At 50.7% G+C, this 16,716-nt stretch overlaps 1 protein-coding gene across 1 annotated transcript; it reads left to right on the top strand.

Moving 5' to 3' along the window:
* Nucleotides 1-1,554: 1,554 nt before the first annotated feature.
* BNIP5 (BCL2 interacting protein 5) lies at nt 1,555-15,266 on the top strand. Its single transcript, XM_029943162.1, has 11 exons — nt 1,555-2,173; nt 3,351-3,470; nt 4,962-5,026; nt 5,263-5,500; nt 6,522-6,653; nt 8,300-8,358; nt 8,673-8,910; nt 9,953-10,084; nt 11,182-11,246; nt 12,648-12,905; nt 14,748-15,266. Exons 1-11 carry the CDS (start codon nt 1,555-1,557, stop codon nt 14,781-14,783), a joined length of 1,962 nt encoding a protein of 653 aa, XP_029799022.1. The 3' UTR covers nt 14,784-15,266.
* The last annotated feature ends 1,450 nt before the right edge of the window (nt 15,267-16,716 follow it).

The following is a 16,716-nucleotide window of genomic DNA, read 5'->3' as shown; positions in this document are numbered from 1 at the left end:
ACATTGTATCATTTATCTTGAATGTATCATAGATAAGCTGCTATATAATGATTGCCACTTCAGATAGCTGTGAAATTAGGTGATTAACTAGTTGTTACTTAACCTTCTAATTTCTGTATAAGTCTAATTACATGAAATAGAAGTTGGGGTTCTAATTTTTTACTTTGCTTATCCATTTGGAGTGTCATTGTAACTACTATATTGTAAATGATGGAAAATAATTGCATATGTTAAAAAAATAGTGTTATATTCTAAAAATAAATAAAAAAATAAAGTTACAAAAAAAAAAAAAAGAATGTTCTAGAAAGAGTGAACAGTCAGTGTGTAGGCCCTGAGACAGTGAGCAGTGCTGTGTGATGAGTAGAGTGAGTGGTGAGAGGTGGCAGGAGGGGTAAAGGAACTAGGTTGTACAGGGCCTTGCTGACCACCATAAGGACTTTGACTTTGACTCTGAGTGAAAGGGAGGCTGCTGTAGGCAGGAGAGCGAGGTGCTCTAACTTAGGTTGAAAAAGCCCCCATGGCTGCTGAGGGGAGAATCTGGAAGGAGAAGAGGGGACCTGGGGAACCAGTTGGGAGGTGATTATGGTAGCCCAGGCGAGCAGACCTAGGTCCTAGACTCAGGTGGTGTTGGAGAAACTGGGGAGATAGGCTGGGGTCTGGATGTGTTTTATGGAACCAACAGTCTTTTCTGATGGATCAGATGTGGTGAGTGAGAGAAAGCAGAGTCATGGATGACTTCAAACTTTTGCCCCAAGTGACTGGAGTAGTAGAGTTGCCATGTACTGGACTGTCTTGTGAAATATTATTTTTTTTAAAAAATGTTTTTATTTATTTTTGAGAGAGAGAGACAGAGTGAGCAGGGGAGGGTCAGAGAGAGGAGTCACAGAATCTGAAGACAGGCTCCAGGCTCTGAGCTAGCTGTCAGCACAGAGCCTGATGTGGGGCTCTAACCCACGAACCATGAGATCATGACCTGAGCCGAAGCTGGACGCTTAACCAACTGAGCCACCCAGGCGCCCCTTGTGAAATATCCTTAACAGCCTGTGAAACAGACAGGCAGGTCTCAGGCACATGGCAGATGGGGACATTGGTGCTTGAGCTGCCCAGAGCCCGAGGGGCAGGACATGGCCCCTGGCTCCAGCTGTATTAGTTCCTATTGCTGCTGCAACAAAATACCAGAAACTCAGAGGCTTTCGAGCAACACGAATTCATTATCTTTCAATTCTGGAGGTCAGAGGTCCACAATCAGTCTCAAGGGACTAAAACTAAGGGGTTGGCAAGGTCCTGCTCCTTCCGGGGGGGCCCAGGGGAGTTACAGGCCAGCTGTGAAGGGGCCTGACCTCCCATAGTTTAGTTTCCTCCTCTGGAAAATGTGGACAAGGATAGCCCTCCCTTCTAGGGCTTTTGAGGAATTTAACGGAGACAGCAGCGCTGAGGGCTGATATCACTCACATTAATGGGCTGGGTGGATTGGCACACAGGTCAGCACTGGTAGCCGGTCCGCCATGTCTCTGGTAGGTCTGTAAGGGAACTGTTTGCTTTGTTTGCAGTGCAATGGAGCACCCACGGGGACCCAGGAAGCCTCTGTCAGGGAGGAGAGCCAGGTCTCTGGATAGGTCACAGAGCCCCAAGAAGGACCACCAGTGCTTCTCCCTGCCCACTACGCCCTCCAGGAGGATGCTTCACCGGACAGCCAGCGATGGCACTGGATGTCCCCAGAGCCCAGCTCAGTCCGTGGAGGCTCAGGATGCCACGGCCATAGCCCTCAGCCCGGAGGAGACCAGGGAGTTTCTCCCCAGTGACCAGAGGCTTCCACAGGACACCAAGAAGGACAAGGCCCAGAGACGGGGCCAGCAGGGGTGGCTGAAGACCTTGATGAACTTCTTCCTGAGGACAGGCCCTGAAGAGCCCAAGGAAAAGGCCAGCCGGAAGGCAAAGGAGAAGGAGGGGCTCCCCAAGCCCGCAGATGCCCCGGAGACACGGGGGGAGACAGCTCCAAGGAAGAAAGCCCACGACAAGAAGGCCAGCCGCAAGAGACACAGTCATAAGAAACATGTTGCTGAGGAAACCAAGGGGGCCCAAGATCAGGAGGCTGAAGGCCAAGAGACAGGGCTGCTCAAGATGGCTGCCACCCCACGCTCTGAGGAGGCTGACCTGAGCCCAGCACCCAAGGGTGAGCAGACCATGCCTGTAACCCCTCTGCCCCACCCCCACGGGCTGGGGTACTCTAGGCCGACTCCTCAAACCTCTCAACAGAGGGGATGTGGAAGTCGGGACAACCATCAGGGACAGCACCACAGTGAAATTTCTTCGAGGTAGAATAGCACGGTGGCTGAGAGCCTGAAGTCAGACCCCAGTTCCACCACTCATTAGCTGTGTGCCCTGGGGCTGGTGACTTTCCTCTTTGAGCCTCAATAGTTTTTCATCCAGGACATGGAGATAACCTTGCTATTTCATGGGACAGCTGTGGCCCCGGGGCTGTCACGGGGAAAGTGCTCTGTTAAGTGGCAACTGTTGTTGTTAAGTACTCGGAAGGAGCACAGAGCCAGGAGAAATGGGAAGGCAGGGAGGGAGGTGAGGAGGGAAGCCCTGCCCCCAACATCGTCCCGGTGCCAGGATTGGGGGTGCAGCCAGAGAATTAGATAGAGCCGGCTGCTCGGGGGCACGGTCTACACTTGGCTATTTCCAGAATAAACCTGCTCTGTGACCTTGAACAAATTGCTGCCCTTCTCTGGGACCTTTGGTTCTTCATTTGTAAAATAAGGAAGCTGGTCCCCTGCAAGGCGACTTTCTTCCCTGACTCAGGTCCTGGAGTTGAATCCCCGCCCCCCGCCCCCCCCCCCCAGGCTCCTGGAGGGAGACAGAGCTTTGCCCTGTAGCTCTTAAAACTCACCACATTCTCAGGGTGCCCGAATGGCTCAGTCGGTTAAGCGTCCAACGTTGGCTCAGGTCATGATCTCACAGTCTGTGGGTTTGAGCCCCGCATCAGGCTCTGTGCTGACAGTTCAGAGCCTGGAGCCTGCTTCGGATTCTGTGTCTCCCTCTCTCTCTGCCCCTCCCCCACTCACTCTCTGTCTCTCAAAAATAAAATAAAGTTACAAAAAAGCCCCTCACCACATTCTTAATGGGGAGAAGGAAGTCTGGGTTGATGCCCCCTCTTTTCAGATGGAAACCTTGGCAGGTTTCTGACTTTTTTTTTTTTTTGGTTACACCTAGAGCTGGCTGCATCAGTGCCTATCCTCCTGTGAATTCTGTGTCATTTTATTGTGCTCATGAACAGAGTCAGAAAAATGTCATTGACGCCACTACCCCCACCCACACACACATGCTTGTTTTCATCTTCCGTCCAGGTGGGGAAAGTTCTGATCTCCACCCGTCCATGCTCATTGAAGACGGGGGTCCTGGAGTGCCGGAGGTTGCTGCTCAAGCCACAGGTCATAGGTGGGAAGAGGAGCTCAAAAAACTTGACGGTGAGTGAACATCTTCTTAGTGTCCTCTTGCCCTGCAGCCAGGGTGGCCGAGGGGAGGCCGTTACCAAATGAGATGCATTGTTCCAAATGACTGCTTACACCTTGGATGGTCCCTCTCAAAATACATGTACTGATCCTGCTCCTTCTGGCACTTCTGGTCACATTTACTTATTTTAGAGTTTCACAGAAGGGAGTCTCAGGAATTAGAACGGCCACTGGCAAATGTTCCTGCCTTATGTGTTAATGAGCATGGGACTTTTTTTAGTCTTTTGAGATTTATGGAAGGAATGTGGAATGGAGGAATATAGAACTTATATATATTTTTAAATATATGCCAGCATGGAATAGCTATATGCACACTCCTATACTCACAATTGTCGACCGTAGGCCAATATTTGCTTCATAATTGTTGGCGTGTATCGTTTTGTGGCTGAGCCATTTTAAGTAAAATGATCCCTCATCCTTAAATATGGAAGCACACATCTCCAAAAAATGAGTAGTGTCACGCACAGCCACAATGCAGTGCATCGATAATGAATGCTCTATTAATCTAATTCCCTAGAAGGAATGGGCATATTTTAAGAGATGTCAAACATCTATGCATCTGCCAGAGAATAAACGAAAAGGCATTTAGTTGGCTATTTTGCAGGCTCTTTATTTTGCAAGCTGTTTTTTCAGACGAGAGGAAGTCAGCTGGTCGACTGAGTCAAGGAACAAAAGCCAAACAAATGAGAGAGAGATGAGGGAAGGAAATAGGGGGTGAAAAACTCTGCAGTCCAAGGGACCAAGAAGGCTTGTTTGCACCTTCTTTTCTGTGAACAGATTGGCTGACAGGGAACAGAGGGAACTCTGGGCCTGTTGTCTTCTGGTCAGTCAACCGGGATATCCAAGAAAACCATTTATGTTGCTGTGGTTTCTCTGTAAAGATGTGGTGGGTGCTTGAGGCGTCGATGCAGCGGACGGGCTGTGTCAGACCTGCTGGGGTCCTTCTGTCCGGCGCCTCAGTGACGCTGGGGCTCTACCATTCCCCCCACTGGAATTGTGCCGCATTGACCTTGTAAAGTATTTCCAAGCAGAGTCCCTTGATGGCCTGAGAGCCTGCTGAGGGAAGTGGGACAGGGATGATGATTCACTCTTCACAGGGACAGAGAGGTTAAGAGATTTACTCCAGGTCACAGGGCTTGCCCGACCCAAGCAGAGATTTACAAATCCGTAAGGGTCCAAAGCAATAATGGAGGCGCAGGTTGAATGCTTGAAGGACTGACCTGCCTAAAATGTTGTGCTTTGGCCTCCTGCCCTTTCCCTGCGGATCTCCCAAGCGTCTCACAGAAGGCCTGGCTCCTGGGACATGGTGCTTTTCACCACTCCCGTGGCCTAACAGCATCCTCACTTAACACAGAACTCGGTTGATCTCAGAAGGCCAAGACAGTCATTAGAGAGAATTCTCGGTGCATCCAGAAAGATTAACTGGGTGCATTTACTTTTTTCCAGAGGATAGTATCATCGAGAGGATAGTGCAATTACTCCAAAAAGTGGGAGACCAGTGGGAGCAAGAGGTAAGGAGCAAACGGTCAGTGTAGACCCCCACGGGCTCGCTGCTTCCTGCTCATCTTCCTGCTCCAGGCCCACTCGCCCTTCCGGGTCTCAGGGCTCCTCAGTGCCAGGCTCTGTCACCTCCCTCGCCTGGGGCCACCTCGAAGCTTGTGGCTGCTATTAGCTGTTTCTCAGGGAGCTTTCCCCTCTCCTCAAGGTCAAGGGCCTGACTCGGTTTCTCTCGTTTCTCCTGCCACAGCTTCAAGCCCTTTGGCCAGAGGTGGTCCCACAGATTGCAGTGCCGGCTGACAAGAAGAAATCCCAGGAGAAAAAGTCAAGTCTCAAGAGAGGCGTTTCTCATAGGAAACATGGCTGTGAGGAGGCTAAGAGAGAGGGGCCTGCAGATGTTTCCAGCCCAGAGACCCGGGCCCCCAAGAGGCCCAGCTTTCTCCCCCTGTGTGTGGGGGGCCATCAGCCCTCCACCTCCAGCAGCCCCGGTGAGTAGGCTCAGGGTTACCATAGCAACACTGCAGCTGCCTCCAGCTCTGGAACTTTCTCCAGGGCTGGAAATGGGCCATTCGAGGGGCTGCCATCCTAGTTCTGACTTTGGCTCTGCTCTGAGTAGTTGGGGGGTGGGGGGGGGACAGTAGGGAGGAGAAGGGGCTGCCAGCAGGTCACCTCCATACACGAGACCTCTCTGTCTAGGCAATCCAGCTAAGCCCCCCATGGAAATGATGCTGAGGAATCCCTTAGCCCTCTGCCTCTCTCCACAGCCTCAGCTGCTATACCCTGGCAGGGGGTAGCATGGGCAGGAAGGAACCGCAGCCTGGGAGGCAGGAGACCTGGGCTCTGACCTGTGCTTTCTATGTCGCTTCCCGTCTCTGTGCCTGATTCAGTCTCCTCACCTGTAAAATGAGACACTTCCCTACCATGTGTCTGTACATAGCCATATTATTATCCCCATTTACAGATGAGAACACTGAGACATGGGAGGAGCTAAAACATTGCGTTCAAGGTCATGTGGCCAACCAATGATGGAACCTGAGCTACGGAGAGAAAGGATCATCCTGGGTGGCAGGGAGGAACAGGCTAGCCACTTAGCCTGGCCAGGGGAATTCACATTTTAAAAAGGAGGGGCAATGTTTATACCTAAATATGGAGCCCCGTGGTGGAATGTCTTCATGCAGGGGGACCCTGGCCCTGCTGCATTAATTCGTGCCATAGAATCAGGCATTTACTCTCCAAGCCAAGACGCCAGAGGGATGAGCTTGCCAGGGAAGGGGGGAGAGGAGGGCCAAGCCCAGGAAAGCCAGTTGTAAGGAGATGCAAAGGGATAAGGGAGCTAGTCTGGGCCAGTCCGTCAGAGCCCTGACCCTGACCCACAGCTCCCCTCTGGGCCAGCAAGGCCTTTGCATGATCTAGCCGTGGGGTGAACTTTGGCACCTCTTCTAATGTTTATGTGTTCGCTAACACCCTCACCCTGATGAAACATACCTGCCATTTCATCTTGCTTCTCAGACTCAGAGGAGCCCAAAGTCCAAGAGGTCCTGCCTACAGACAGCGCCTGTCCGAGTCCCTTTGAGCTTTCCACCCCAGTGGGAAGCCAGGGACCCGAAGAGGACTTGCAGACGAACAGAGCCTTGGAATTCAGTTAGTACCCCGTCTTTTTCTCAGACCCCCCCCTTTGGAAATCATTTGGCCTGATCCCATACTGACCCAGAGAGAGGCAGTAACCTAGCCTTGACTTCCAGGTGCAGCAGGCCTGGGAAGAGGCAGTGGGGGGGGGGGGTCCCAAAGCACAGACCCCTGTCTTACCCTGAGTGAGCCTCAGCAGTAGAATCACAACAGCAAAGATGCCCTCTTTGGTGAGGCCGGCACTGGCCATGCCAGGAAAGACTTGGCCCACGGCAAGGGCTCTGTAGATGATGTGATCTTTCAGGCGTGGGTTTGCATTTGGACTCTGACCTCTTCTATCTGTGTGAACTTGAATGAGTTCCTTCATATCTGGTCTCAGCGTCCTCAACTACAAGATGAGGGTAATAAGAGTTTCTAGATCCTGCAGTCTTTCGAGGCTCTAATGGAATGAATGCTGATAAAGCAGAGCAGTTAATAAGCAATTTAGAGCTAATAAATGTTAGCTGCCATTTATCGTTATTATTGTTGTGGTTATGTAGCCCTGTAGCCTCGGGAGAAATCTAGAGGATAGGAAGGGGGTGGGTAGGGGCCACAGGAGGGAAGTGCCACACGTGGCAGCTGCAGGCGTGGTTATTAATCCCTTACCAGTGGCAAAGCCATGGCTAGACTCATGGAATCATTGTCAGTTCTGTGTGTTTGAAGATACTTCCCTTTTGTTAGGTTTATTTATTTATTTTGAGAGAGAGAGGGAGAGCGTGAGTAGGGGAGGGGCAGAGAGAGGGAGAGAATCCCAAGCAAATTTCCAAGAGAGGCTCGATCTCATGATTTTTTTTTTAATTTTCCCTTAAAAAATGTTTTAAAATTGTATTTGTTTTTGAGAGAGGGAGAAAGACCAAACGCAAGCAGGGGGGAGGCAGAGAGAGAAGGAGACACAGAATCTGAAACAGGCTCTAGGCTCTGAGCTATCAGCACAGAGCCCGACACGGGGCTCGAACTCATGAACTGTGAGATCATGACCTGAGTCAAAGTTGGACGCTTAACCAACTGAGCCACCCAGGTGCCCTTGAAGATAATTTTGATAATTAAACATTTTTTAAATTTATTTTTGAGAAAGAGAATGTGTGTGAGCAGAGGAGGGGCAGAGAGGGAGGGAGACCCTCAACCTCATGAACTGTGAGATCATGACCTGAGTCAAAGTGCTACCCAGGCTCCCCTGAAGATAATTTTAAAGATCTACTTCCCCCATATCCTCCGTCCTGCCTTGTTTGGTTTTCACAGAAAATATGCCTTGAAGGGGAATTGAGAAGGGTCCATGTCCTAAGTAAAAGAGAGGAAGGTGCTGGGTGAGGGAACTTTTGGGGTCAGGCCTTTCCAGATGGCCTTGAGGCACTGTCTCCCGGAGGCAGGGGCCTCTGTTATTTTTTTCACACTTAAATCGGCACATCTGGATGTGCTCAATGAATGGAGAAGTGAACGTATTCCCTCAGAACCAGCCCTGCCCTCGGGCCACTTCTGAGGGACCAATAAGTGCAAATTCATTAGCAACCTGGAGACCTGGGAGAATCACCCAGGGAGCCACGGGGGTCTTAGGGAATGAGGACTGACAGTAGAAATGCTTTGCTCCACACTGAAGTGTAAGCAAACGTTTTGTTCTTTTTTAGAAGAATTCATCCAGAAGATCATTGCCCTACTCCAGGATGCAGAGGAACAGGGGGCAGAGGTGAGGAAGACATTCTCCACGTAGATCCTGACCCTCACTATGGACACCCCTGCCCCTGCCTGGCATAATAACTTCCCTGCCCTTCCCCAGTTCTACATCTTTCCAGAGCCTGGCTCCTTCCTGTCCCTCCTCCTTCCCCGAGCCCCTGCCCGCCCTCCATGGCTGCCGGTTGCACTCGCTCTGGTCAGGCGGCACCCTCTGGTCCTCAGCGGGCCTCAGTCTGTTTCAGGGGCTGCTGGTCTCCTTCCCTGGCCCACTTGGAATCTCCTCACGGGTGGGGGGAGTGACTCAGTTTCTCTCATCTCCCCCTCCAGCTTCACGTCCAGGAACCAGAAGTGGCTGTAGAAAACCTATCCCCACCCTACAGAAGGCGATCTCAAGAGAAGAAGTCCAGCCTCAGAAAAGCCTTTTCACATAAGAGACATGGCCCCAAGGAGCCAAGGAGAGCGGGGCCTGCAGGGGCTGTCAGCCCGGAGTCCCGGCGGCCCAGAAGGCCCAGCTTTCTGCCCCTGTGTGTGGGGGGCCATCAGCCGTCCACCTCCAGCAGCCCTGGTGAGCAGGCCCAGTGTTTCCATGGTAACAGAGGCTGCCTGCAGCCTCAGGCTCCCTCCAGGGTGGGCTTGGCTGGCTGTGTGGCCTCTGCTTCAGGCTGGGAGGTGTGGGAGGGCTGCCGGGAGGAGGCGGCCCCTGGGTGACAGTTGGACTCACCACCCACAGCACACGCCCTCCCTCCCCCATACACAAACACACCAACACTTAAAAACCAATGCAGTTTGGGGTGCCTGGGTGGCTCTGTCCATTAAGTCTCTGACTCTTGATTTTGGCTTGAGTCATGATCTCACGGTTCGTGAGATGGAGCCCCGCATAGAGCTCTGTGCCGAGAGCACGGAGCCTGCTTGGGATTCTGTCTCTCTCTCACTCTCTCTCTGCCCCTCTCCTGCTCATGTGCATGCACACACACACACTCTTTTTCTCTGTCAAAATAAACATTAAAACAACAACAACAAATGCAGTTTGAGAGCAGTGCATCGGTTTAGTGGCCTAAGTGCATCAGACTCCCCCGAAAGCTAGTACAGAAACACAGACCCTGGTCTGATGAAGCAGGATATGGCCTGGGCCTCTGCTTTTTCACACGTGCCAAGTGTGAGGCATAGCGATTCCCTTGACCTTTATGGAGTGCCTACTGCATGCTGCTCTCACACATATTACCTCTTTCAACCCACTTCCAGCCTGGTGAAGTCAGTCTTGTTATTCCCATTAGACAGATAGGGAAAGTGAGGTTCAGACAGGCTCAGTGATTCAGCAAAGCCTCAGCGAGTGACGGGGAAGTGGGCTTCTTTGGTGGGATCTTGGCAGGCCTGCTTCGTGTTTCCTAGTGGACTGTGAGGAGACAGAGGGGGCTAATGGCAGAAAAGAAGAACAAGGTTTCCAGAGGGGGCAAAGAAGGGGGCTGGGGGCCTCGCTGAACAGCCTGGGAAACCAAGCTGGTGCCCTTGGCTTTGGTCAGTTTCTTGTCAGAACCTGGGCCCCTGACGTCCTTGTGGATTTGAAACAGGTGCCAAACACACTCATACCAGCTCCTTTCTGCCCTCAGACCTGGAAGACGTCGAGTTCCAGGAGTCCTCCCCTGCAGAGGGGGCACCGGCGGGCTCCGCAGACGTGCCCTCCCAGACCAGACACCACCAGCCAGAGGGAGGGCCTCAGCCAGATGGAGTGTTCGAATCCAGTTAGTACCACCCGCCCTCTCCTGGGAGGGCTGCCCCGGGGCTTCTCACAGGCTGAATTCCAGCAGAGACTGGGAAGGCTGCTGGCAGGAGGCACCAGCAGGGCAGGGAGGAGGCAGGGCTGGCCTTTCAACTGGGGCTCTTGGGGCAGGGTGGCAGGTGGAGAGTCCCCTTATTGTAGAAAACCCTTGTCTGTTCAGTGGGATGTAACTTTGGTGAGTTTGCTTGAATGTTCCCTATACGATTCCTGGCTCACTCTGGGCCTCGTAACCAGTGGTGGGCTGGCCAACAGGCTGAGGGTGGGTGTTGGGCAGCAAGGGGGGGCAGGGAGCAGGAAGGCAGCCCTGATTTGTAGCATTTGCAGACTTCTATGGTGTAAATATTCCTGCCATGGCTGATTTCAGGCTGCCAACAGTTGATTACAAAAGGTCCACAAATATCCTGAATGTTTACAATTAGGTCGTGGGATGAGCAGCCACCTGTGCCCAGGCTGGTGGGTGCATTCCTGTCGCATCTGTGGCTGTGGCGTCTCCCCGTCCCTGCTTCCGGATGAGCTGCCCCGGGGCCCCAGCTCCCATTCTTGACCTTGCTACTCTGTAGCCTGGATCGGGGACATTGGGAGGTCTCAGGTTCCCCACCTGTCAAATGGAGCCTACGTGGCACTCAACGGGCCAAAGGCCTTTCCATTTCTTTTTTTTTTTAAACATTTATTTATTTTTGAGTGACAGAGAGAGACAGATCACAAGCAGGTGAGGAGCAAAGAAAGAGGGAGACAGAATCGGAAACAGGCTCCAGGCTCTGAGCTAGCTGTCAGCACAGAGCCTGATGTGGGGCTCGAACCCACGAACTGTGAGATCATGACCTGAGCCAAAGTCAGGTGCTCAACCGACTGAGCCACCCAGGCATCCAGGCCTTTCCATTTCTATACAGCAAACTCAGAGAAAGCTTTGATGCTCCAGCCGTATTTTCGGGGAAGATTTTTCTTTGCCCTTTGAAACTAACCTGAGTGCTGTGTTTTAGAGACAATCCGTCTGTACTGAATGGATGTGAGGTTGTGGAGCTTTTCAACAACCCCTGACTCCTTCTTTGTTTTCCTTAGAGGAGCTGATCATCCAGAATTTGGTGGCCCTTCTCCAGGAAGTGGATGGCCAGCTGGGAGAGCAGGTGAGGACTGCTGGGTACCCCCGAGGCTGAGGCCCGAGTTCAATCCCAGTGCCTCCTGGTGACCTGCATCTCAGTGACCTTGGGCATCTTCCTCAACCTTTCTGAGCCTCAGTTTCCTTCTTTGCAAATACCTTTTGATAAATACATACTTGACAAAGTTTAATGCATCTATAGAATCTGCCGGTCACATAGCAGATGAGATAAATGTTAGTTTACAATAATACAATCCTCACGAGGCTGATGCTGCCAGTCGGGACATCCCCCCCATCTGAATCCCCCTTGAAGTTCAGCTTGTGTCCCAGCTCTGTCCTTCCCCAAGTCCAGCCTGCCGGTCCCACGGATCTCATCCTCTGCCGGCTCTTTTTCACTCTGTCTTGGCACACATTTCAGCATCTCTATGGTCTCCAACTCTTTCAAGCTTTCAGATTGCCCTCTCCTGCTAGATAGCCTCTAACAGAAGCTTTGAACCCCTCACAGTCTACTTGGAGAGACAAACACAGATGACATGGGGGGTGTCAGATGTGAACACGGGTCGTGAATGGGCCATAGCAGAGTGGACGCTGTGGGTGCCTCACCTTCCCACCACAGCGCACGCTGGCCCAACTCCCCACTGCCGGCACCTGCATATTTTGCCTGAGGACCGGCCCCTTGCACCATTTTATCACCCACATGGGAGACCAGAATGATCGCTCCCCACCTCCTGACACATGCCCTCAACCAATGGCTCATGGAAACTGGTGTATGGTGTATCCATACGTCAGGTCCCTTGTCCCTCGTGGGAATAACTCTGAGGAGCGGGCTCTACGCAGGCTCCTGGAATGTCCTGTGAGGAACAGGCCGCAAGGACTGCCTCCCCGTCCTGCCCCAGGTCCCCGTTCTCCCCATCACTGTTTCCCAGCATCACTACCTGCACCCAGGCCCTTGTCTCTGGGGGAACCCAACCCACGACACTTAGGTATTAAGAGGAAGTGACTTAAAATGAGAACTAAAATTCACCCAACATCCGCTCTGCATGAGACACTTCATATCAACTAGCTCACTTCATCCCCTTCCTCCAGCAACATGGTGCGCGGGTCGGGTATCCGTCCTGCCATTTCCCACGTGACTACACAGAGGTTGGAGAAGTCACACTGACAGTAAACACTATTTAAGCATCCGTTATACAAAGACCAGCAGGGTTGTTGTTGCTGTTGTTTTCCACTTTGTTCTGCTGCTTGGAGTTGGCCCTCACAGAACAGATTCTGAGAGGCTGGAGGTAGTGGAGGCATTTAACAAGGAAGCTTGTCCCAGCGACCGGAGGTGCCCCACCCAGCCTGGGTGCATGGAGTTGGGGTGGGGGCAGCCAGTGGGAGGGGCTACCTGCCAGCAACACTGAGGGCCGGCCTTCATTTCTGCTTCCAGATCAGGCGACACCCCAGCTTCAAGAGATTCTTCTACAAGCTCCCGGACTCGTCCCTCAGGAAGCTGGTAGCCACCCTGCACAGCCAGAAAGCCCCCCCTGCTGAGCCAGGTGGGAACCTCACCAAGAGACCCTACCAGTTTGCCTTCGGCTTGGCTAACCAATTTGCCGGCAACAACAGCCATGCGGTCTTCAACGTCGTGGGACTGGGCTACAGCCGACACAATTACACCCACTTCCCATACAGGAAGGCCCAGCAGGTGAGAAAGAGCTTGAAGGCACAAGTGAAGACAAGTTCAAGATCCCAACGGGATCTATTCACTGTCCTCTCCCCTCCCCTGCTGAGTTCATGACTTTTTGGTGTCCCCCTCCAATGCCACCTCCTTGCTGAGGCCCAGTGAGACAATGCTACACCCACAGTGACCGTTTTCTTTTCCAAAACCCTCACTGGCTTAACATGATAATTAACATCTTCTTTAATCAGCTCTGGTCCCTCAGTGTACGAGTATCTTCGTACTTTTTGATTTCAGTATGGAATATTGGACAGGGTGCTGTCTTGGCTTGCCCTCTTACTATTTCATGGGTTATGCTGTTTGGCTTCCCAAATTTAAGACTGTCATAACATTTAAACAACAAGGCAAAGCAAGATTATGTATCAAATGGGGGATGGTTGAGGTAGCTGAGAAGGATCCTTGGGCTGTTGATCTGGAAGGCTTTGAGGGCGCGATCCTTCACTGACCTTGTCTTGGCTGATTGATTAAGAGTAGCTTCTCCCTGTCATCAGTCTTTCTTCAGGTTGGTTTCATGGTTTTCCTAATAAAACCTCATCCCCTAAGACTCTGGGATGGTCCTGTTAGAAATAATACTTATCACTGATTTAAAAAAATTTTTTTAATGTTTATTTATCTTTGAGAGAGATGGAGAGACAGAGTGGGAGCAGGGGAGGGGCAGAGAGAGAGAGGCAGACACAGAACCTGAAGCAGGCTCCAGCCTCTCAGCTGTCAGCACAGAGCCCAAGGCAGGGCTTGAACTCACGAACTGCAAGATCATGACCTGAGCCAAAGTTGGATGCTTAACCAACTGATCCACCCAGGTGCCCCAGTCACTGATTTTCTAGAAGACTGAGTTTTCACGGTTTTTTTTGGTGGACTCTGATAAAGTGTTTTCCTACGTTTTTAAATTCACTTAAAATAACTTTGCCTACAGACATTTTGACCCAAATCTTTAGCGTGGTAGCTACTAAATGAAAAAGACATGACATTAAAGGAATAAAATGCTCCATTTGTTGGTATTGGACAACCAGGACTGGAACATCTATATCCTTCTGGTCCCCCGGAAACCAGACCTTTATTGCAATGACATTGCCACTCTGTCTTCCTCTCCTGGAATTACCTCTAGAAGCCATGTGATAAGCCTCTCAAGAAAGCTGGTCATTCAAATAGTCTTGCTTTATGTTGGCTTGTTTTCCCGATGGGAACTCATTATGACCTTTGACCTCTCTTTCCTCAGCCTCATTATCTTTGCCCAAAGATGGGGGTATTCTGGATAATTTGCCCTCTAGGATGGGTTAGGCAATAGCCTATGGAGTCCTTTGTGAAAGGCAATATAGAAACATCAGTTCTGATATCCTCAGTAGCCCTAACTCCGTCTTCTGGTTTTACTAACCATTCATTCATTCATTCAGTCAGTCACTCATTCATTCATTCATTCAACCAATAAGCATTGAGAGCCTCCACTGTGCCTACCTGTGTAAGGTGCTGTGAGGGCCTGTGGGTGGTTCTCTTGTAGAAAAAGACAGCATGTTTACTGACGACAAAATTAAGTATCAGAAAATCCCAAATAAGTGGTAACTGAGGCCAATGAAGCCATTGGACCTGGAAGACTTTCAAAATCTATGTCAAAAAGCATAGATTTGTGCCCTTTGAGGATGGCAAGGAGAAAGGAGGGGAGAAAGGACCAGGAGAGCACTGCAGGCAAGAGGTACCGAGCAAAGATTCAGAGAGACAGCTAGCGTGCTCTGTTGATATGTGAATTAGGAGTCTGTTGTTATGAGAGTAGTAAGGGGGCTATGGCTGAAACCTATGTTCTTGTTCTCCTCCCAGAACATCACAAGTCCTGAGAGCCAGAGTCCAGATTAAGAGCCATGCTTTGCACTCAAGTTCCCTTGCACTATCCAAACAAAGGCAGCTTTAGCCAGGAGTTTCTGAAGATGCCTCACCATAGCCCGTCAAGTGCCTCACAGACATGAACGAAGACAAGAGTGGATGGCCACCGGTGTCCCTGTGCCCTGGGGGCTCACTGAGACCGAGATACACAAAGCATTCTTACCTGGAGGCACAGGCCATGTTAGGGGAAGAAAAGCACTGGACTGGGGAGCTGGGAGACCAGAACTCCACCTGCTGACCTGCCCCAAACTTGCTGCGAGACCCTGTACTTGTGTGCCATCCTCTCCAGACCTCGGATTCTGGGCAAGACTCTGTGACCCATCGGACCCCTTCTGACTCTGTCATGCTGAAATCTCCTTAAAGGGCGGATGGTCGGTGCTTTCATTCTGTGGCCAAATACACCCCAAAGAGCTGGAGGAAGGCTTTAAGTTTTTGTTGGATGAATGAACGAGCAGATGAATGAGAGGGAGTGCTCCTGAGATCCAGGCATTTCTACAAGGCTTTCCGTGGGAGGCCTTGGTCCTCCACGGGAATTGTGGAACCAGCCATTCTATCTCTAAATTGGGGTTCAGGGAGGAAATGGGCAGCTAGCTGGATATTGGTCCTAAGCATTGGGCCAGGGGCCAAGCCTTCACCTTTTGGGGCTAACCCTAGTACCGAATTTATGTGCCTTTACTTTTCACCATCATGTATTTTCTTGCTCCTTAAGGGCCAAAACCATGCCCCACTATCACGTAGAAGTCCTGCTGGCATGTTTTATATGTTAATTTCAAATGAGTCTTAGTGTTTTAAAATACATTTATGTTTAATCTCTCACCAGAATACCCACAGGCATTAATGCATTTAAACAGATGTGCATCTATATGCAAAAAATAATTTATTCAGTTGACCAATGGTGCTTAATGCCCATATGGATTTATAGACACCTCTCAGGAAGTCTGCAGACCTCAGAGAGAGAAGACCTACGGATTGGGGAACCCTGGTCTCTCAGACTCCTTCCAGCCCTGTGTTCTAGAATTCTGTGTTCAGAGAAGTGACACTGATGCCTTGCACCTTTCCTGTCTCATGCCTTGCCAAGAGTCAATGAGAAAATGAATGTGAAGAGTTCTGAAAATTACATGTCCATGTATGTTGTTATTGTTATTATAGTTACCATCTGGCTAGTTTTCAGGAAATGAGGGAATCTTTAAGCTGGATTGCATTGGATGGTTGCACGAATGTGCACTGCTCAAGAGCACCATACTATTTACTTCTTAGACATTGTAGATTTGTGGTTTTATGATAACAATTTTCTACATGACGGCAATAAAGTGTCTTGCAAAAGGGCTTCTACTTTTTGCATAAAGGTGAAGTGTGGGCTCTGCCTTGTACAAAGCTGAATAGTTTAAACAGCTTGGCTCACATGGGCAATTTGCCACATGTCCATTATGTACACGCATACCCAACAGGGCTAGGAGCATAGGCCTTGGACATTGCCTGGAACGTATGGTCATCGGGGAGAGGGTGTTAAAATCTAGACTCACTCTTATGACCCTTGACAGACACTCTATTGCTCTGTTGAACATTCAGTGATCACTGTGGGGTAAGACTTGGGGTGGGGGCGTGAAAGCTAGGGCAGAGAGGCCTTGGGCACCTAGATGGGACTGGCCTCAACCCTGATGCAAAGTTTCAGGAAGTTCAACAAAGCATATTCTGGAAGTCATTTCATTTTATTGCCGCTTCTAAGGAGTGGGGGAGAGGTGAGCTATTTATGGATTTTGTTTAGACGGTGTTCAGGAACACTGCCCCAAAATGTGAAGGAGCAGAATCGGATTTGAAATGAGGGTCAGGAACCTTCTGGACATAGTTTCTTATTTAAAACGATGTTCTTTAAGTTGTATGACTATTTGGTATGAGTTCCCGATGC

This window comes from Suricata suricatta, chromosome 7 (assembly GCF_006229205.1).
Source record: "Suricata suricatta isolate VVHF042 chromosome 7, meerkat_22Aug2017_6uvM2_HiC, whole genome shotgun sequence".
NCBI classification, from domain to species: domain Eukaryota; kingdom Metazoa; phylum Chordata; class Mammalia; order Carnivora; family Herpestidae; genus Suricata; species Suricata suricatta.
This window is presented reverse-complemented; position numbering and strand designations above follow the sequence as displayed.

Bases quoted from the DNA above. Each gene is read 5' to 3' on its own strand.
- BNIP5 (XM_029943162.1), top strand. From the start codon at position 1,555: ATGGAGCACCCACGGGGACCCAGGAAGCCTCTGTCAGGGAGGAGAGCC. The intron at 3,471-4,961 runs GTGAGTGAACAT...ACTTTTTTCCAG, and splicing joins GGAGCTCAAAAAACTTGACG to AGGATAGTATCATCGAGAGG. The intron at 8,911-9,952 runs GTGAGCAGGCCC...TTCTGCCCTCAG, and splicing joins GTCCACCTCCAGCAGCCCTG to ACCTGGAAGACGTCGAGTTC.